General features: G+C 33.5%; 2 protein-coding genes across 2 annotated transcripts; one reads left to right on the forward strand and one right to left on the reverse strand.

Annotated features, from left to right (window-relative positions):
- Positions 1–149: 149 nt before the first annotated feature.
- On the reverse strand, positions 150–957 carry LOC141822260 (glucosamine 6-phosphate N-acetyltransferase-like). The gene has a single exon (XM_074709701.1). It carries the CDS (start codon positions 937–939, stop codon positions 454–456), a length of 486 nt encoding a protein of 161 aa, XP_074565802.1. The 5' UTR covers positions 940–957; the 3' UTR covers positions 150–453.
- A 2428-nt stretch (positions 958–3385) lies between these two features.
- LOC141822124 (eukaryotic translation initiation factor 2 subunit gamma-like) lies at positions 3386–8546 on the forward strand. The gene is made up of 9 exons (XM_074709553.1): positions 3386–3487; positions 3707–3841; positions 4779–4840; positions 5541–5653; positions 5740–5842; positions 5928–6155; positions 6244–6462; positions 6788–7048; positions 7943–8546. The coding sequence occupies exons 2-9, from the start codon at positions 3736–3738 to the stop codon at positions 8243–8245; spliced, it is 1395 nt and encodes a 464-aa protein (XP_074565654.1). The 5' UTR covers positions 3386–3487; positions 3707–3735; the 3' UTR covers positions 8246–8546.
- Positions 8547–17034: the final 8488 nt, after the last annotated feature.

A 17034-nucleotide genomic window follows, 5' to 3' on the forward strand; every position in this document is an offset into this window, starting at 1 on the left:
TAAGATATGCAGTAAGAAGCAAACTGAATGTTGTATATAAAAACACAGCAATCTACCAATCTAACTAGTTCTACTCTCGTTCCAGGTGATAGAATGCATTAACATGGGCAAGTGGAGTGGACCAACTGAACTCAGAGAAGTTGATGATATAATAAAGTACAAAAAGCATAAAACCTGCACATTTGTTATGGCCTCTCTTGTTGGGAAATGGTGAAGGCCTTATGAAATCCAATAAGGGCATAGTCAAAAACATGACTTTATGAGTTAAACAAGCCCAGTTCACATGACTAGCATTCAAATTTTAGTGCTTTTTGCATCTTTGGGACTTCAAAGTACTCCAAATAAGCATTCTGCAAGCAACGGTTCATGCAAAAGAGAGTAGGAATCTTTCGATCGGAAAGCATACAGATCGAGGATTACCGGAAAGTAGTAGATCGTGGACACACTCTACGATCAGAAGTAGCAGGCCATCTGGATGTTCTTCTCAGTGAAACCGCACTTCTCGTAGAAGGACCTCAGATCCGTCGTGTTATTGAGAATGACCTTGTAGCAACCGGAAGCCTTGGCGTAATCCCGAAGGAATCCTACCACCCGCTGCCCAAGGTGCCGTCCGCGGAAGGCGGAATCGACGACGACGTCCTCGATGTGGCCGACCTTCCCGCCGCCGCGGAGGAACTTCCGCTCCAAGAAGACGCTGCCAGTGGCGACTATTCTCCCGCTGCGCCGGTCCTCCGCGACGACGACGAAGTGGTTGTCACCGAGGGCGGCGAGTTCGGCGAAGCGAGCGCGGAAATCGGCGTCCGTGAGAGGCGTAGTGGCGGAGCTGAGCTGGGAGAGAAGATCCACGAAGCCCTTGGCGTTATCGGAGATCTCCAGACGGCGTAGAGATAGAACGAGATCGTCTTCCTGGCTATCGCCCTTCACCGGCCGCTCGTCCATTTCGTCGGACTTCGTTAGATGAACCGCAAGAAAACGATCGGAAAATTTCTTCTCGGCGATATCACGTGAGAATCACGTGCATTTTTAATGGGCTGATAAGCATAATTGGGCTATGGTCACCTTGAAGCCCATTACTTTCGTATTGGGCTCTACAAGCTTAATTAGCGCAAATACATTAATCATCTTCATTACAATTAACTAAAATTAATTAATTAATTAATTTACATGACGGCCACGTACGCACGTGCACTTGCAGACGCTCAAGCATTTCTTGCAGTCGGAGAGACAGGGACGGCTGCCGGCCGGCGAGTCGCAGGTGCTCACGCACTTGCTCTGCGGGACTCCGTTCCACAGGCAGCCGGCGAGGCACCGGAGGATCGACCGGCAGCCGGGGCAGTCGCAGTCGAGCAGGTTCACGATGCAGTCCTTGCAGTTGCAGCCCTCGTCGTGATCTCCAGTGCACGCCGAGGCAGCTCGCAGCAGCAGCAGAGCCGCCATGAGCATTATGCTCAGCTTCTTCCTCTCCATGAAGATCTTGAAGGTTTTGCACTGCACTGCTTCGCTGCCTCAGCCACGCTTGCTCGTTTTACAGGACGCAATTCGTGAATGCAGAGAGTAAAGATATATAAGAAGAAATCGAGAATTTTTGATGATTTTTAAAAGTGTATATTTCCCTTCCATGAATCAATGTCCTTCGATGACAGATGGTGAAGATGAGCTTTCTTCATGACAGATGGTGATCAGTTGGCAACGTGTTGGTTTGGGAGCTTAATGAGCAGGCACAGTTATCAATGGACATTTAAACAGCTTAAAGTTTTTTTATTACTTTTTAAAAAAAAAAAAATCAAAAGCATAATTTTTAGGGAAAAAAATAAAGAAAAGGTCTCATTTTTCTTCTTAAAAAAAAAAAAGAAATTCATCGTTCCAACTGCTCTACATGATCAAACTTATAACCATCTATAAGTAAATTGAGAAAAAGAAAAGACATAGCTGAAAAAAAAGTTGCACAAGAGATCAAGGGTTCAAATTAGTCATGCAATATCCTCCTGCATCATGACCAAGGAGGGTATTCACAGTTGATCGTGAGACTGACCGTGTGGGGAGATTTGAATATTTATTTCTATTTTTCTAAATATAATAAATATTATATAATTTGATTTTTTTTATTTATTAAATTATTATTTTAATTAAATTATCATATTTTTATAGAAACAATTAATTTCTAAATATGTAAAAAATAATTATCAATTTTTACATGTGTAAAAGTTAAATATTAATGTTCGGGCCAATACATCATAAATGATTCAAACACTGATTCAAGAACTGTCGATGTGCATGCTCCTCCGGAAAGGATGGTAGAGAAAGATGAATAGACCTCCAAAGCACTCAAATAAATAATTAGAATGACGTCAGAGGTGAGTTACGGCAAACCACTCTGACGCTCAAGTTATGATTTGGCGTGAGAAAGGAGTTTGATGACTTGAGAAACCTATGATAGATGTGTGCATATCTCTGTCCATGGATATGAGTCACATTTTTATAACAACTGTTCACTGAAATATTAGAATCTATTTCAGAAAATATTCCAGGATACCAAAACACATTCCTTTAGTTTTTAAAAAAACACATTTGGTACGTGACGCAGGAAACATGTCGAGACTGGAACAGAAGGTCGGCATATGATCCATAAAGTATGTCAAGATCTAAGTATGAAGTCGGCACATGATGCAGAAAGGATATTGAGACTGAAGCAAAGATCGGCCCAAGGTGTCGACGGCATGCCAAGACCGAAATAGGAAGTTGGACTTTGGTTTATGAAAAAATCTCAAAAATTAAGTAATGATTATGCTTATCCCACTTCACTACACTTATCTAAATCTCTCCTCCACACGCTATCCACGTAATCACTAAAGAATCTTACAGGATCAATTACTTTCTGCCTGATTGAATAATCAAAGATGGTAAAAGTATTTCGGATAATCAAAGATCGTAAAAGTATTTATGATAATTCAACATTCATTTGATCTTAATTAGAAAATAGACCACTGGTATGACAAAAAGATAAATGATGGACACTAATTTTTAATCAATTTTATTTAAACCCATTACAACATTTAAAAATAATTTTAAATAACTTAAAATAATTTTTTAATTATATTTTCAAAATTTAAGGCTTAGAGTTATTAGTAAAATTTAATAATGACGTTAACAAACATAAAGAATGACGTTTTGACCAAATGCTCTACGATATCCCTTTCCTTCCTTCCTCCCTCCACGCTCCCCCTCCCCTTTCTGCTCAAGTAAACACCTCAGACCACGGTTTGACCAAATTTGTTGGGTTTCATTTGACTCGACCACAAGTCGCGAACTTGGCTTGATCCAACCACAAGACGATGCGAATATATTAGATCTGGAAATATGCCCTAATCCCCAATTCCTCCGGCCGCATCGACGCCGCCTCAACGCTCTCCAACCCGTCGGTCGCCGCCGTAGCTTCACCGCCTCATCGCCAGTCTCCAGGAATCCGTCGGCTCTTTCTTCCGTCAAGGTTTTTCTCACCTCTTCTCCCAAATTCATACCATTTCTCTTCCAGTTAAGTCTCTCATCCTTGGATGCCTCTTTTTTATGCGATTTCGTAATCGGCGTTGAGGAAAATATCGAAACAAGGGGGAAAGAACTAACTTTGATTCTTGTTTGTTATGTGAGAGTAGTAGTGCTTGAGTAAACGCATGCTTTATGCCTGTAAATTTCTCTTCGTTGTTCTCAGAGAGTACCGGTTCGTCGTTCGCTTCGAAAATGTCTCGAAAAGGGTTGATGGAGCAGGACTTGAGTAAACTGGATGTTACAAAGCTTCATCCATTGTCGCCAGAAGTTATCTCGCGTCAGGCTACCATTAACATTGGTAAGTGCTATGATGTCTGTTTTATACTTTAAGAATTCCAAATGCAGTGTGTGTTTCCTATTCTATTTCCACAAAGCTCATATTGATTTTAAATTAGACACATGTGGAGACGCTAGCTTGTCTCTCTTGCTATTTATCTTTCTAGTAATTTCAGAAAAAATTAACGTCGTTTAAATTAACACTGGGTAATGTAAAGTTCATATTGGTGAGTTTTGGCTTTAGGCCCAATGTACCTGGATAGATAACTAGAATGCAGAATGGAAAGCAACATAGGAGTGTATAAAACTGAACCATGATTCACGTACAATTTTGTGACCCTTTCCCTCTCCTATCTTTCAACCCTTGTAACTCAACTGTAGATCTTTCCAACTGGGAATCGAATAAGAAAGTTTGTACCTACTACAGAGTTTTTATGTTTAAAATTTTTCCTAATACATTATTTTGTTACCATTTCACATGCTAAAGATGATTGACAGTGTTGAAATTTATCATTGATGTTTTTACTCTTTAACTTTAATGTTGCCTATCGTTAGGCATTGATGATCAGTGTAAAAAGTGTCTAAACTTTATGATCATGAATCTTAACTGTATTTATCAATTGTAGGATAAGATCCATAGAGATGACACCAAATAGTTCAGAAAATGACAACTTACTGTTGTTTTTTCCCTATAAATCTCAGGATTTAGTTGACCTGAAAAAAAAAATCCTCTCTATTACTCAGAAATTCTCTCTCTAAAATTTAGAAGCTGAACCATCAAATATAAATCTTAACTCTGTCAAACCAAATGCATATGCATAGTTTGATTCATAAGGTTTTTTTTTAAGTTCTTTATTTCCAAAGTACACAATAGGAACATATTTCATTCTTTGTCTTGATATCCTGCTATTTCTTTTGTTTAAATGCTAATTTGCAATTTTCTATTGAACTTACATTAGGTACCATTGGTCACGTGGCTCATGGAAAGTCGACTGTGGTGAAAGCGATATCTGGTGTACAGGTACTTCTTTAGTTTGAATCAGTCAACATATTGGTAAGATACTTTTGCATAGTTTCTACAGTTGTCAAGAATCAAGATTATTGTTCATGTCTGTTTCAATGTTTGATACGAGTTAGATAATTTTAACAACAATGTTATGAACTTATGGCTTTTTGATTCTTGTTTTCAGTAACAGGACATCTTTTTTATCATCTTACAATGGTTACTAGGAAGGGTCCAACAACATCCTTTTCTATTTATCTGTTGACATTTTAACTTTTTCCCCTGCATTTATTGTATCTAATTATCAATTTTCACATAAATGCTGCAAGAATGATTTTCCATTTTTCGTACTGCTTTTATGTTGACTCAGAGGTCCAGGATGTCTTGATATAGAGTCTGAATCTGCAAGTGCCAACAACATATTGTTGTTATTCATGTTAGAAGACAAGATTGTGTCTATACCCAAGTTTAATTATGTTAAAAGTTGGGAATACTCAGAATCTTGTGACAGCACTGAGAATATTTGCTATCAATAGAAAAAAGATATGAATACTCATATTAGCAACCAGAATACATGAGACAAATATTGTCAATACAATCTCTTTTTGATTGACAATCTGCTATTAGAGTATATTTTGAAATTCTAATTGCACTAAATTGTTTTAATTAGAATAGACCATACACAAAATCTATCTAATGATTGGCTTGATGTTTCCAGACTGTTCGATTCAAGAATGAATTGGAGCGTAATATTACTATCAAGCTTGGATATGCCAATGCAAAGATTTATAAATGTGAAGATGAGAGATGCCCTCGGCCAATGTGCTACAAGTATGTTTCAGAGCAACCAAAGTGGCATTTTTAAAAAAAAGTTATTTTCTTATGTCTTGAATTGCTGATGCCATATGCTTATGCAGGGCTTACGGAAGTGGAAAAGAAGACAGTCCTTTGTGTGACGTTCCTGGATTTGAGAACACAAGGATGAAACTTCTAAGACATGTTTCCTTTGTTGATTGTCCAGTCAGTTACTTTCCTCTCTGCGAACTAAAGCAAAAGTTTGACAATTTTCTTTTTGATTCTGGAATTGTTTGTATTTTCTTGATAGGGCCACGATATTCTTATGGCTACCATGCTTAATGGTGCTGCAATCATGGATGGAGCTTTGCTTCTTATAGCTGGCAATGAAAGTTGCCCACAGCCCCAAACATCTGAGCATCTGGCTGCTGTTGAAATCATGCGACTTCAACATATAATTATTCTACAAAATAAGATTGATCTTATTCAGGAAAGTGCTGCCATCAATCAACATGAGGCAATCCAGAAGTTCATTCAGGTCAACCTTTAACAAAAAACTATATTTTTTCCCATTTCCAATCTCAGATTAAGTTGACAACAGAGTTAGAATATGAAAAAAATGGCAGGGGACTATTGCTGATGGGGCTCCAGTTGTGCCAATATCTGCTCAATTAAAATATAATATCGATGTTGTCTGCGAGTATCTAGTTAAGAAAATTCCCATTCCTGAAAGGAATTTTACTTCCCCTCCTAATATGATTGTTATCCGTTCATTTGACGTGAACAAGCCTGGCTCAGAGGTTGATGAGATAAAAGGTGGTGTTGCCGGTGGAAGCATCCTAAGGGTATGTAACATGACTTTCATCAATTTTAATGAAAGTTGAATGATATTTACAAGTATTTTATGTGTATAGATCCTCCTAAGTCAATTTACCATTATCCTATTTTATTATTGTTAACTAAGCCTTTTTTATTTTCTTTTTCCTCGTTTAATGTGCATATTTATCATAATTTTATATTGCCTAATTGGAATATTTATTGGTCGTCTAAATACATGTATGTACTATCTTAAACATGTCTTTCGAAGTTTTCCCTTATTTCTTATACTATTTGCAAGTATTCTATACATTCTTTATTTTTTTATAATGTCATTGGCAATGGTTTATACAGGGTGTTTTGAAAGTGAACCAATTTATTGAAGTTCGACCTGGTATTGTTATCAAAGATGAGAGTGGGAATATAAAGTGCACCCCTATCTACTCAAGGATTGTTTCCTTGTATGCTGAGCAAAATGAGCTACAATTTGCTGTACCTGGTGGACTCATTGGTGTGGGTACAACAATGGACCCTACATTGACTCGTGCTGATAGATTGGTTGGCCAGGTGCTTGGTGAAGTGGGTTCACTGCCTGATGTATTTGTAGAGCTTGAGGTAGGTTACATTCTTACTTTGCTTTTGATACTTTATCAGTCCTTTTAATTGCCTGGTTGTTTCTTCAATTGTTGAAGCAACTTATGTTTGCTTTTGATACTTAATAGTCTTCCATTGATTTTGTTTTCTCTATAGTCCTAGCAACTTATGTGAAGTATAGTTAGTTTAAATCTTCTCAGTTCAATTTAGAACTTAGTTTGGCATTAAACAATTTATAAATCAGTAACCATTAGTTGTGAGTTCAGAAAGATTGAGCTGTGTAACAAAGAAGATACACATCCTTTGGGACCATTATCTACTATGAAATTTGGCCAATTTGTATGCTATCTTGGATAAGAGCTTGTTTCCCAACCCCAGATGGCAAATTCAAGATGACTTCTCCGTGTTGTTTCCAATGCTAGTTTAAGCTCAACTTTGATAATTTGAAAACGAGTCTCCAATGAAAATTAGTTAATAAGCTCAACTTTGATAATTTGAAAATGGCTAAAGGATTATATTAATAATGAACCAAGGATTACAATGAAAAAAGTAGTTCGCTGTGACTAACTATGAATGCCACGATTAATGAAATAAGCAATGCTAAATTTGCCACAGAAATTGCTTCCTTTGAATGCAAATATTTTGAGAACCAGTTTCTTTTTTATTTTGTGGTGGTCTTTTGTTCGAATATGACTTTTGAATTAGTTTTCTATTGATGAAAATATCACTGAATAAAAAGGTGGGGAGTTTTGTGAAGAACAAGACTAGGGAGACATCAAGAAATGTTAAATAGGACATAATGACCTTAAATTGATGGTATTGGCCTTTGTTAGAACTAAAAGATGGAACAGCAGCCGGCATAAATGGTTGTCTAGGTGACTTCTGGATGTCAAATGTTTTGACTTGATGTTGCAGGTGAACTTCTTTCTTCTCCGCCGGCTGTTGGGTGTCAGGACAAAAGGAACTGAGAGGCAAGGGAAAGTCTCCAAACTGACCAAGAGTGAGATCCTGATGCTCAACATAGGTTCCATGTCGACTGGGGCTCGGGTTGTCGCAGTGAAGAATGATTTGGCTAAGCTGCAACTCACTGCTCCTGTGTGCACCAGCAGAGGCGAAAAGGTTGCACTTAGTCGGCGAGTTGAGAAGCATTGGCGTCTGATTGGTTGGGGCCAGATTCAGGCTGGCTCGACCCTTGAAGTCCCACCCTGCCCTATCTAATGCCTCCAATCTTTGCTATTCTAATCGAAGGAAGTAAAAAAGAAAAAAAAAAAAAAGTAAAAGACAGAATGAGATAGTACCAGTTGTGGGTTGGCAGGCAAATAATGTTATTATGCAAGTTCCTTCATGTTTCATGCCGGAAATTTTTCTTGATTTACATTGCCAAACATATTTATCAGCCATCTAGCTCAGCGCTGTATCGCACTTTGTGCTTTGAGTGTGCATTAGACACTGCAAATTGGTTCAGTTTACAACAATGTTTTGCATTTCTAGAAATGCTCTTCTTTTGATTTTTGCTTTACTTGCTGAACCTTGATGCCCTTGCTTCGGTCACTAGTTTCAGAATTTTTTTGAGTTGTAGTTTACTTCAGCAATACTTGTATGGGGACATTAGATGGATGTGAGTCGAGTCATTTCCTTGCCATAATATTATTATTTCAAATGTTTCATTGTATGCAATCCACTGCTGCTATTAGACGTGGTCTTCCTATCAGATTGAATTCTAATAGCATGATGAATATATAATTCTATATCATGCTCCAGCTCGATGTTTGAGATCAAAGCTACAAGTTTGGTTGGCTTAAACTCTGCAGTAAATGCCAAATTTAGTTACTTGCGTTTTCCACTGTGTTATTGCATGGTTTTAAGGAATTAGAAGCAATGTAAGAACAAAAGTGTATTGATCAATTACTCATTTGATGAATTCAATGTATCTTCTATAGGATACATGATCGAATTGTTGATTGTTCTTTTACTCTGTACATTCTTTTTGATAAAAATTTATCGTTTGAAGTGATAACATAACATAATATTGTCTTTAATTTAAGATTAATAATGCAATTATTTTTACAGGATAGATTTTGAAGAAAATTAATCCAGTTTTTCTTGTTTTTTTTATTTTATCTCTTTCCCTTTTTGGCATAGATACTTGTCATCCATATAACAAAGAATTAATTGCTTGCAAGAACTGAATTTATAGATTGTCATCCATGTATATATTTTTATATCATCCATATGACAAAAAATAACCAGTAGTGTTTATTAAAATTAACAAAAAAATGATTTTATGTTATTGTTATCATAAAATTCTTTGATGTGACGATATGTGTTTAAAAGATGGATAATTTTATTAATTTGTGATTTAGTGAAATAATTTGTATTAAAAATAATTAAATCAAAATTTCCTTTTAAAAATATTAAAAAATAAAGTTATTAGCAAATGGGCAATTTTCCTTTTTATTTTTTTATTTATTGAATTATTTATCAAATATCTTGATGATTGAAATAGATAAAATGAAATAAATTTTCAATCTTCTATCATTTATTAAATTAAATTGTTAATCTTTAGAAAAAGTTTCAATTTGTCAAATTATTTTAAAACTATGAATGGAGTAAACTAATTTCTCCTTATTTTTCTCAAAAATAAAAATTGTTTATCAAATTAAATATGAAATTACCTCTTTTATTGTTTAAAACAGTAAATCGTGAGACTAACTGGGATTTATTAAAAAAATAGTAAATCATTTATTTATTGCCTTATCTAAATTTCAAGGCAATTATTGGCATTTTTTATAAGGAAAAGAGAGTAAGTGATGTAATTGGGTAATAATTAAGCACCTTTCGACATTTCCCACATATTAGGGGTATTTGTTTTGATAAAACCCTATTAAAATAATATATTTTTTAAAAAAATCTAACTAGTGCTGCTTAATTTATTTGGGATATTTTTGAGAATTTTGACAATTATTAATTATAAAGGCCCCTTTGACAAATCTTACAGATTAGAAATGATATTTTATTTTAATTTTTTTTTTAAAAAAAATCAACTACTCTTGATATTTAAATACTTTCGGTTAAAGAAGGGCTTCCCTTGGAAGAGATGCTGTGCAATTGAAATTCTCTTGTTCTCAAAGGATCTGCAATGGGTCTTCGGAGGGACCCCACGCACTCGATGAATCCACTTCAAGAAAACTACTCAAAGATCTTGAAAAATGAGGTGGTGGGTAGAGAAGATGATGTAGAGAAACTCATTACAATCTTTCAACGACTACTAGTACCGTCCACCAACAACGGAGATGATAACAACCCGATTGTGATTGCCATAGTTGACAAAGAAGGGATTGGAAAGACGACCTTAGCACATATGATCTACCACTACACTTGGTACGTTAACAATTTCATCATCGCATTTGGATGAAAGTACCTCACTTTTCTTTATTCAATAGTGTTAAAATCATTGGCAAAGAATTTGCAAGGTCCATAAATAATGAAGAGCATTGTGATCAGAAATTACATCCTGAACTACCTCTACAAGTCCTGTAACGAGGCGAAGCGGCAGCTGCCCGGCGAGGCAGCGCCCGTTCGCGAACCGCCGCCTGTCGCTCGTGAGGCTCACCGACCACCTCTGGAAAAGTATATGTTTATTAATTAATAAATATAACGATATTTATTTTTAAATAAAACAAATTTATCACTATATTATTATAAATAAAATGTCATTAATTAAATGACATAATAGAATATTATTCTTGTAATGTGCTCGAGGAGGATGATGATTCACGACTTTAATTTCTAGCTACATGCAAGCAGTTTCATTCACTGATAATAAGTTAGTTAGGGATGAGTATCCCATTAAAATTAAACAGAATGAATTAATCAAAATCGAATTGAATTAAATTTTTTTGAATTAATTGAATCGATTGAATTTTTAAATAAAAATCAAATAAATTAAACGGATAAAATATCAATTACTTTATTTTTTAATTAAATTAACTGAATTTTTTTAATATTATGAAAGATTTATCAATTAATTAGAAATTTATAAATTCATCTACTTAGGGATTTATAAATTATTTTTTAAATTTTTATTAATTTAATTTATTCAATTTAATCATAAAAGAAATTTTAAAATTAAAATTGAATCAAATCAACTAATTTTTTAGAAAATAATAAAATTTTAAATTTAATTAGTTCGATCAAATCTAGCGTCAAACAGGTCAATCTATGATTGATGAGCCAACCCGTCAGAAATTTATTGTATGGTAGGGATGAGGGTGAGTTTACTCATCAACATGGTAGATTGAAAAATCTTTAACCCAATTAAATCTAAGATAGGTTGCAGGTAGCTAGGTGAGTCAAACCCATGAGTATATCAAAATAAAATAATATAAAAAAATTTTTAAAAATTTTAAACTTGTATTACAGGTTAAATGGATCAAGTTGAAAATTTTAAGTTTGAATTGCGGTTTAGATAAGATCAAGCCCACTAGTACAATGAGTTTTCTATTCTAATTTTAAATTAAAAAAAATTCTCAATTCGCAGGCCAATCCAAACCTGCCACAGGGCCGACCCACGCGGATTGTAGGCTAAGCGGGTCGGCCCACCTGAACTTATATTAAAATGAATTGATAAAATTTTAACTCAATCCACTTAAATTGTTTCACGAGGTGAGCCAACTCACAAATCTAATCCAAAATGATAGCTATAGATATCATGCAAGCAACCATCAACTTGGAGTAAAGTTGAAATAAAATATTATTAAAAATTTCAATCTAAATCCAACTTAAATTCAAATTCAACCCTAAATTCCTAGGAACATGAACCCGAATAATCCCAAAACAAATAATATGAAAAAAAATCACTATTTTTTATAATGCTTTATTTTTTAATATTTTATTATTATCATACATAAAATATTTTAATTTTTAAAATAAAATTTAATTTGTCCTCGAAATCTTTTAAATCCTAAATCTAAATTATCCGAGTTAACCGGAATCCGAATCCAAATCCAATTTGAATTTAATCCGATTCAAAATTCTCAATTTGAATCCGATTCAATCCAAATTCAAACTCTGAAAACTTTAAATCTTATTTTTTTTTTTTCTAATTGGATCAGATCACGGATTGGATCTGATCCATTTTTTTTGACACTCCTATTTTTATCTGTTCTGTTCTTTAGAAATAGTACATGTATCCAGAGACACAGATTGACTAAATTAATGAAAACAAAGATCCAAACAAATTTCTATCACTTTTTATATGCAGCGTATATCAATGTTGATGCACCTCCTGCAATCTCCTGATCCTGGAGGATGTGACTTGCGAGCAGCTTCAACCAAAGCTGAGATACTGCCATTGAGCCCCTGAAGAAACAAATTAAAGCTCCCACAACTACGACAAGGGCTTTGGACCTCTTCATATATTAAGGCCTTGGTTGGAAGTTCGTTTTCATCTATGTGAAAGCCCTTGATCAGAAGAGCTTTAGATGAAGAAAACATTGCAGATTTACATTTCAAATGAACATTAATATCGTAGCATGATATTGAAGTAATGAAGGAAAACTGCACTGTCAAACAATATCGGACGAATTAGCAGCAGTAGGCATGCATGCACTTCGATCACGCGAGAGCTTAAAGTTTAACCCATGAAAGACTCCAAAGGCAAGAACAGTTGGGAAAGAACACAAGTACAAGCCATGATCATATCTCAGCTACGGGAGAAAGAAAAGAGAAAACAAGAGAATTCATCACTGATTGAGCCGCTGGAACCAATATCATCACATCAATCCTGGACCCGGACCATCATTCAGACATGTATTGAGCATCGATCTCCATCTCTTCTTCTTCATCCTTTTCTTGTGCATCTTCTGGTTCCTCATCTGCAGTCTCATTGCCTGTCATCTTCTTGTGCAGCGTCTTTCCCAAATGAGAGCTCGAAACTGCAAAACATGCAGAACAAATGAAAGAATCCCAAGCATCTTTCTATTCTTCAGATGCCATGAAGAAGCTAAATACCGTGTAAAAACAGAGCCAGTTTGCTTGTCTTGAAGTGATAAATGCTACATCAACTCACAAATAAAACCCAACAGAAAGAAAGGACTTACTCGATCTGCTTTTCCTTCTTCGAGTGAAGCTGTTTCAATTCGTCACTAGAACTTACTTGTACGCAAGACACTTCAGTGTTCTTGAGTGCTTTAGGAAAGAAGATAATAAACTTAATGAGACCCTTTACTTAATTAGCACAAATGCCAAGAAGATGGAAGGATGTCAGATCATTATAATACTTTATTATATTCAGCTAGCGTCATACTAAAACAAAGCTATTTCTTGCAGACTTCAGATTTGAAAGTGGATCTTTGAGTACCTCTAGACACTTAATTCTAAGTGTCTATTTGTTTTTAATTAGCTGTGGTTTCTGGTCGTTAAGTATTCCATTGCACTAAGCCAATTGCATGTTTTCTAATAGTTCAGTGTTCATCTATTGTTCTATATATGTATATGTATATAAATGACTGACACATCTCATTGTTTCAGCATATTTAATTAAGACTGTCAACATAAATTGGTTTGATGTATTATGGTTCAGAGTTCAGACATTGAATGCACGTAGCATTCTGATTTCCAGTCAAACTGACTCGATGAACCGAAATTACCATGTCACAGTTAAATAGTAGAATAAGGGAAAAATCAAGGTAAAAGCTAGGCAAGAGAATATCTATATGATCTTGCTTTCTAACTGGCTTTTTATCCCCTCTTCAGAACCTCCAAACTTTTAGTCTTTATACAGTGCTCCACGTGTTAAAGGGGGAAAAAAAGGTGAAACAAAAAAAAAGAAGAAGAAGAAAGAATTAAAGGTAAAAGAAGCTTGCAGCAGAGCTTTTGGAGAAGAGAAGTGTCTCATGAGCATGGATTTGTAGTACGACGTATCGCACTTGAACAGCATGCAATGCAATGCTGCATGCATGTACGTACGTAAACGTCAAGTTCATATATACTATTAGTAGGAAATAGGAAGGATTAATCCTTTAACTCTACCATGAACAAAATTAATCTTAACTTTTGATCGATTAAGGATCGGGTTAATTCCACTTTAATTAATTTTTATGCATCACTTGCACCATATCAACATGTTAAAGTACTAGAGGAAGCTACCTGGAGTTTTCATCTGTCAATACAAAATCTAAGGCATTTTTGTGGAGGTGAGGCACATGAAAGAAAAGTGAAAAGTTTGAAGAAAAAGATCCAAAAGCACAAGGAGGGAACTCCTAGAGGCTTGTCTTTTAAATCGGTGTGGTTCAGTAGCTCGATCATTATATATAGGAATTGAGACGGATCTAAGAAAGTATTCACGATTCAAATCTTAATTACGGTACACTGTAAGATATTTTTTTTCTTAGACTAGAAATCATTCAAGCTTTTGGCCCACCTTCAAAATTAATTGAGTCGAAGATCTAGATAACTAGAATTAAACAAAGGACTAATCATACATAAAAAATAATAGTTTTTTCTATATCGGATTAAATTAAACAACTTAATCAAGTGATTAATTAGCAAGGGATCTCCTTTAGGAAAAAATAATATAATTAAATCATCTTTTATAATTTGCTTGATAAACTAATGCTATTTTCCTGTTTTAAAAATTGAATGCTTCATAATTAAGGTATGTTTGAGATGTACAATAATTTTATACCTACTACGACTCTACGAGAATCAATTTAAAAATAATGCATTAAATATTGAATTAGAATTTATTACATACTTTATTTGCTTTAATATTGAAATCATTTATGATTATTTAATAAAAAATATTGTTTGCATTGAGCAGTTTATCCTTTGATTTACAATAAAAAGGAGATTGCTGGACACTTATATACTAGTAAATTTAACTGGACGGAAAAAATTAGAAGGACACCCTGATTTATCAAATCATCCAATGGGCACCTTTTTCAAAGAAAGTCAAAAGGTCACCCATCAAATATTTTATCTCGAGGATACTCTTTATTCTAGCGTTGTTATAATAACTATCAAATAACTATTACAATATATCAAACTACTCTGTAATTACTACAATATATTTAAGATTTAGAGTTTAGGTTTAATTTGATTAAAGTGAAATAGATAATTTTTCACATTATAACAGCTTGTAGCTATTATACAGTTGTAATTAAATCTTAAACTTTAAATTCTTGAACCATAAATTCTAAATTGAATACTATTATATTAAAATACTATTTACAAATTTATCATACTACTAGAATAATGCTCTTTAAGGATATATACATAAATGCTCTTATAGTATACTTTTAGTGACATTAAAGATATAGTAATATTATCGGAAAAATATATTGAAATATGATGTTGTCTTAGGCCCTTTGATATTCTTGACATTTGTATAATGCCATTATAAAATTTCTATATTAACTTCAAAAATATCTTAATTCTAGAAATATATTGACAATCAAAATTGCCAAGAAAGAATATTTTTTATGTCATTTTAAAATATCATCTTAACTCATTTATTTTGATATTTATAAATATCACCTAAACTCATTTATTTTGATATTTATAAATATCTTATATTTTTTTATAAAGACAATAAAAATTAAATTATTAATAAAGATAATTTATAACATCATTTTAAAATATCATTTTAACTAATCTAAAATGACATTAATAAATATCATTATAATAATTTATAAAGATATTAAAATTATTATTAATATTTATTTGGAATATATAACCTGAATTCAATATTTACACATCATCATAATTCATCCACCATTTAGAATATAAAAAATTACAAAATACAATTTAAAGTGCTAATAAATATTTTTATTCATCTAATAATTATTTGAGTTAAATTTATAAATACAATACTGATGATAAATCTTTTAATTCAAAACTAACTATACACAACACTCAAAATATTAAATTTTAAAACTAACAAAGTCTTGTACCTGCCACCTACAAATACAATACATATATTTGTATAAGTAAAATAAAATAATAAAAATATAAAGTTAATACAAATATCAAATGAGAAAAAATATAAAATATCATTCCAAATGCACCTAATAATAGTCATCCTTTAGTTAATTGCAAATATATTTCATATTTATATGTGAATACAAAAAAAAAATCTAAATCACATAAGCATTTTTCCATGCATTCAACCTCTCCAAAAGAAAGGTAAACTAATAGAGAAGTTAACATGCCCAATTATATACTATTAATGATTATAATTGCTCGCTAGCTAATGCAATACATTGAACCACAACATATCCAATAATCCCAGCTAATAGTACTATTAATGATTATGTCAACATGTCTCTCCAATAATTCAAAACTATTAATGAAGAAAGCTTAACAAACATGCATGTTTAAATGAACTCAGAGAGAGAAAAGAAGAAGAAAAATAATAGATATGCAAACAGTTTCTTTCTCAAGTGTTTGATTTGTTAAGGCACTCAAGTCAACTTCTCTGTGTAAACTTAACGCGAGCAAACCAGACATGTTAACATAGAACATGGCTAGATCCAGTAACATTAAACCAAAAAATCAGACATAAATATCATGGCAATTTATAAATCGAGGAGTACACGAAGCTAGTGGTGTAGGGTGCTGGAGTAGCTGGTCCAAGGCACCCTAGCCACTTCGCGTGTGGCCACACACGATGGGCCCCTGCCTCGCTAGGTGGATGGTTCGCGTGACCGGTGCTAGTTGGGATTCAAAATTTTAGGGCTACCTTAAGTACTCCTTGCTTGTTGTGGAGAGGGAAAAAGACTTTGCTGGGGATAAGTAATCTAATATGATATTTAATTTTTTTAAATAATTATTTTTAACAAGTATCTTAAAATATATTTATAACGATATTTTAAATCAAATGTCATTAAAAAAGTGTTATAATAGATTTTTTAATAATATCAAAATTATTTAAACTTTATTTAAATTATTTTAAATTAATCAAAAGTGTTTTAAAATAATTATAAAAGTTACTAAGTAGTTACTAC

This window comes from Curcuma longa, chromosome 2, assembly GCF_044706935.1.
Source record: "Curcuma longa cultivar G26 ecotype Majalengka, Jawa Barat chromosome 2, ITB_CL_G26_1.1, whole genome shotgun sequence".
In the NCBI taxonomy this organism is placed as follows: Eukaryota; Viridiplantae; Streptophyta; class Magnoliopsida; order Zingiberales; family Zingiberaceae; genus Curcuma; species Curcuma longa.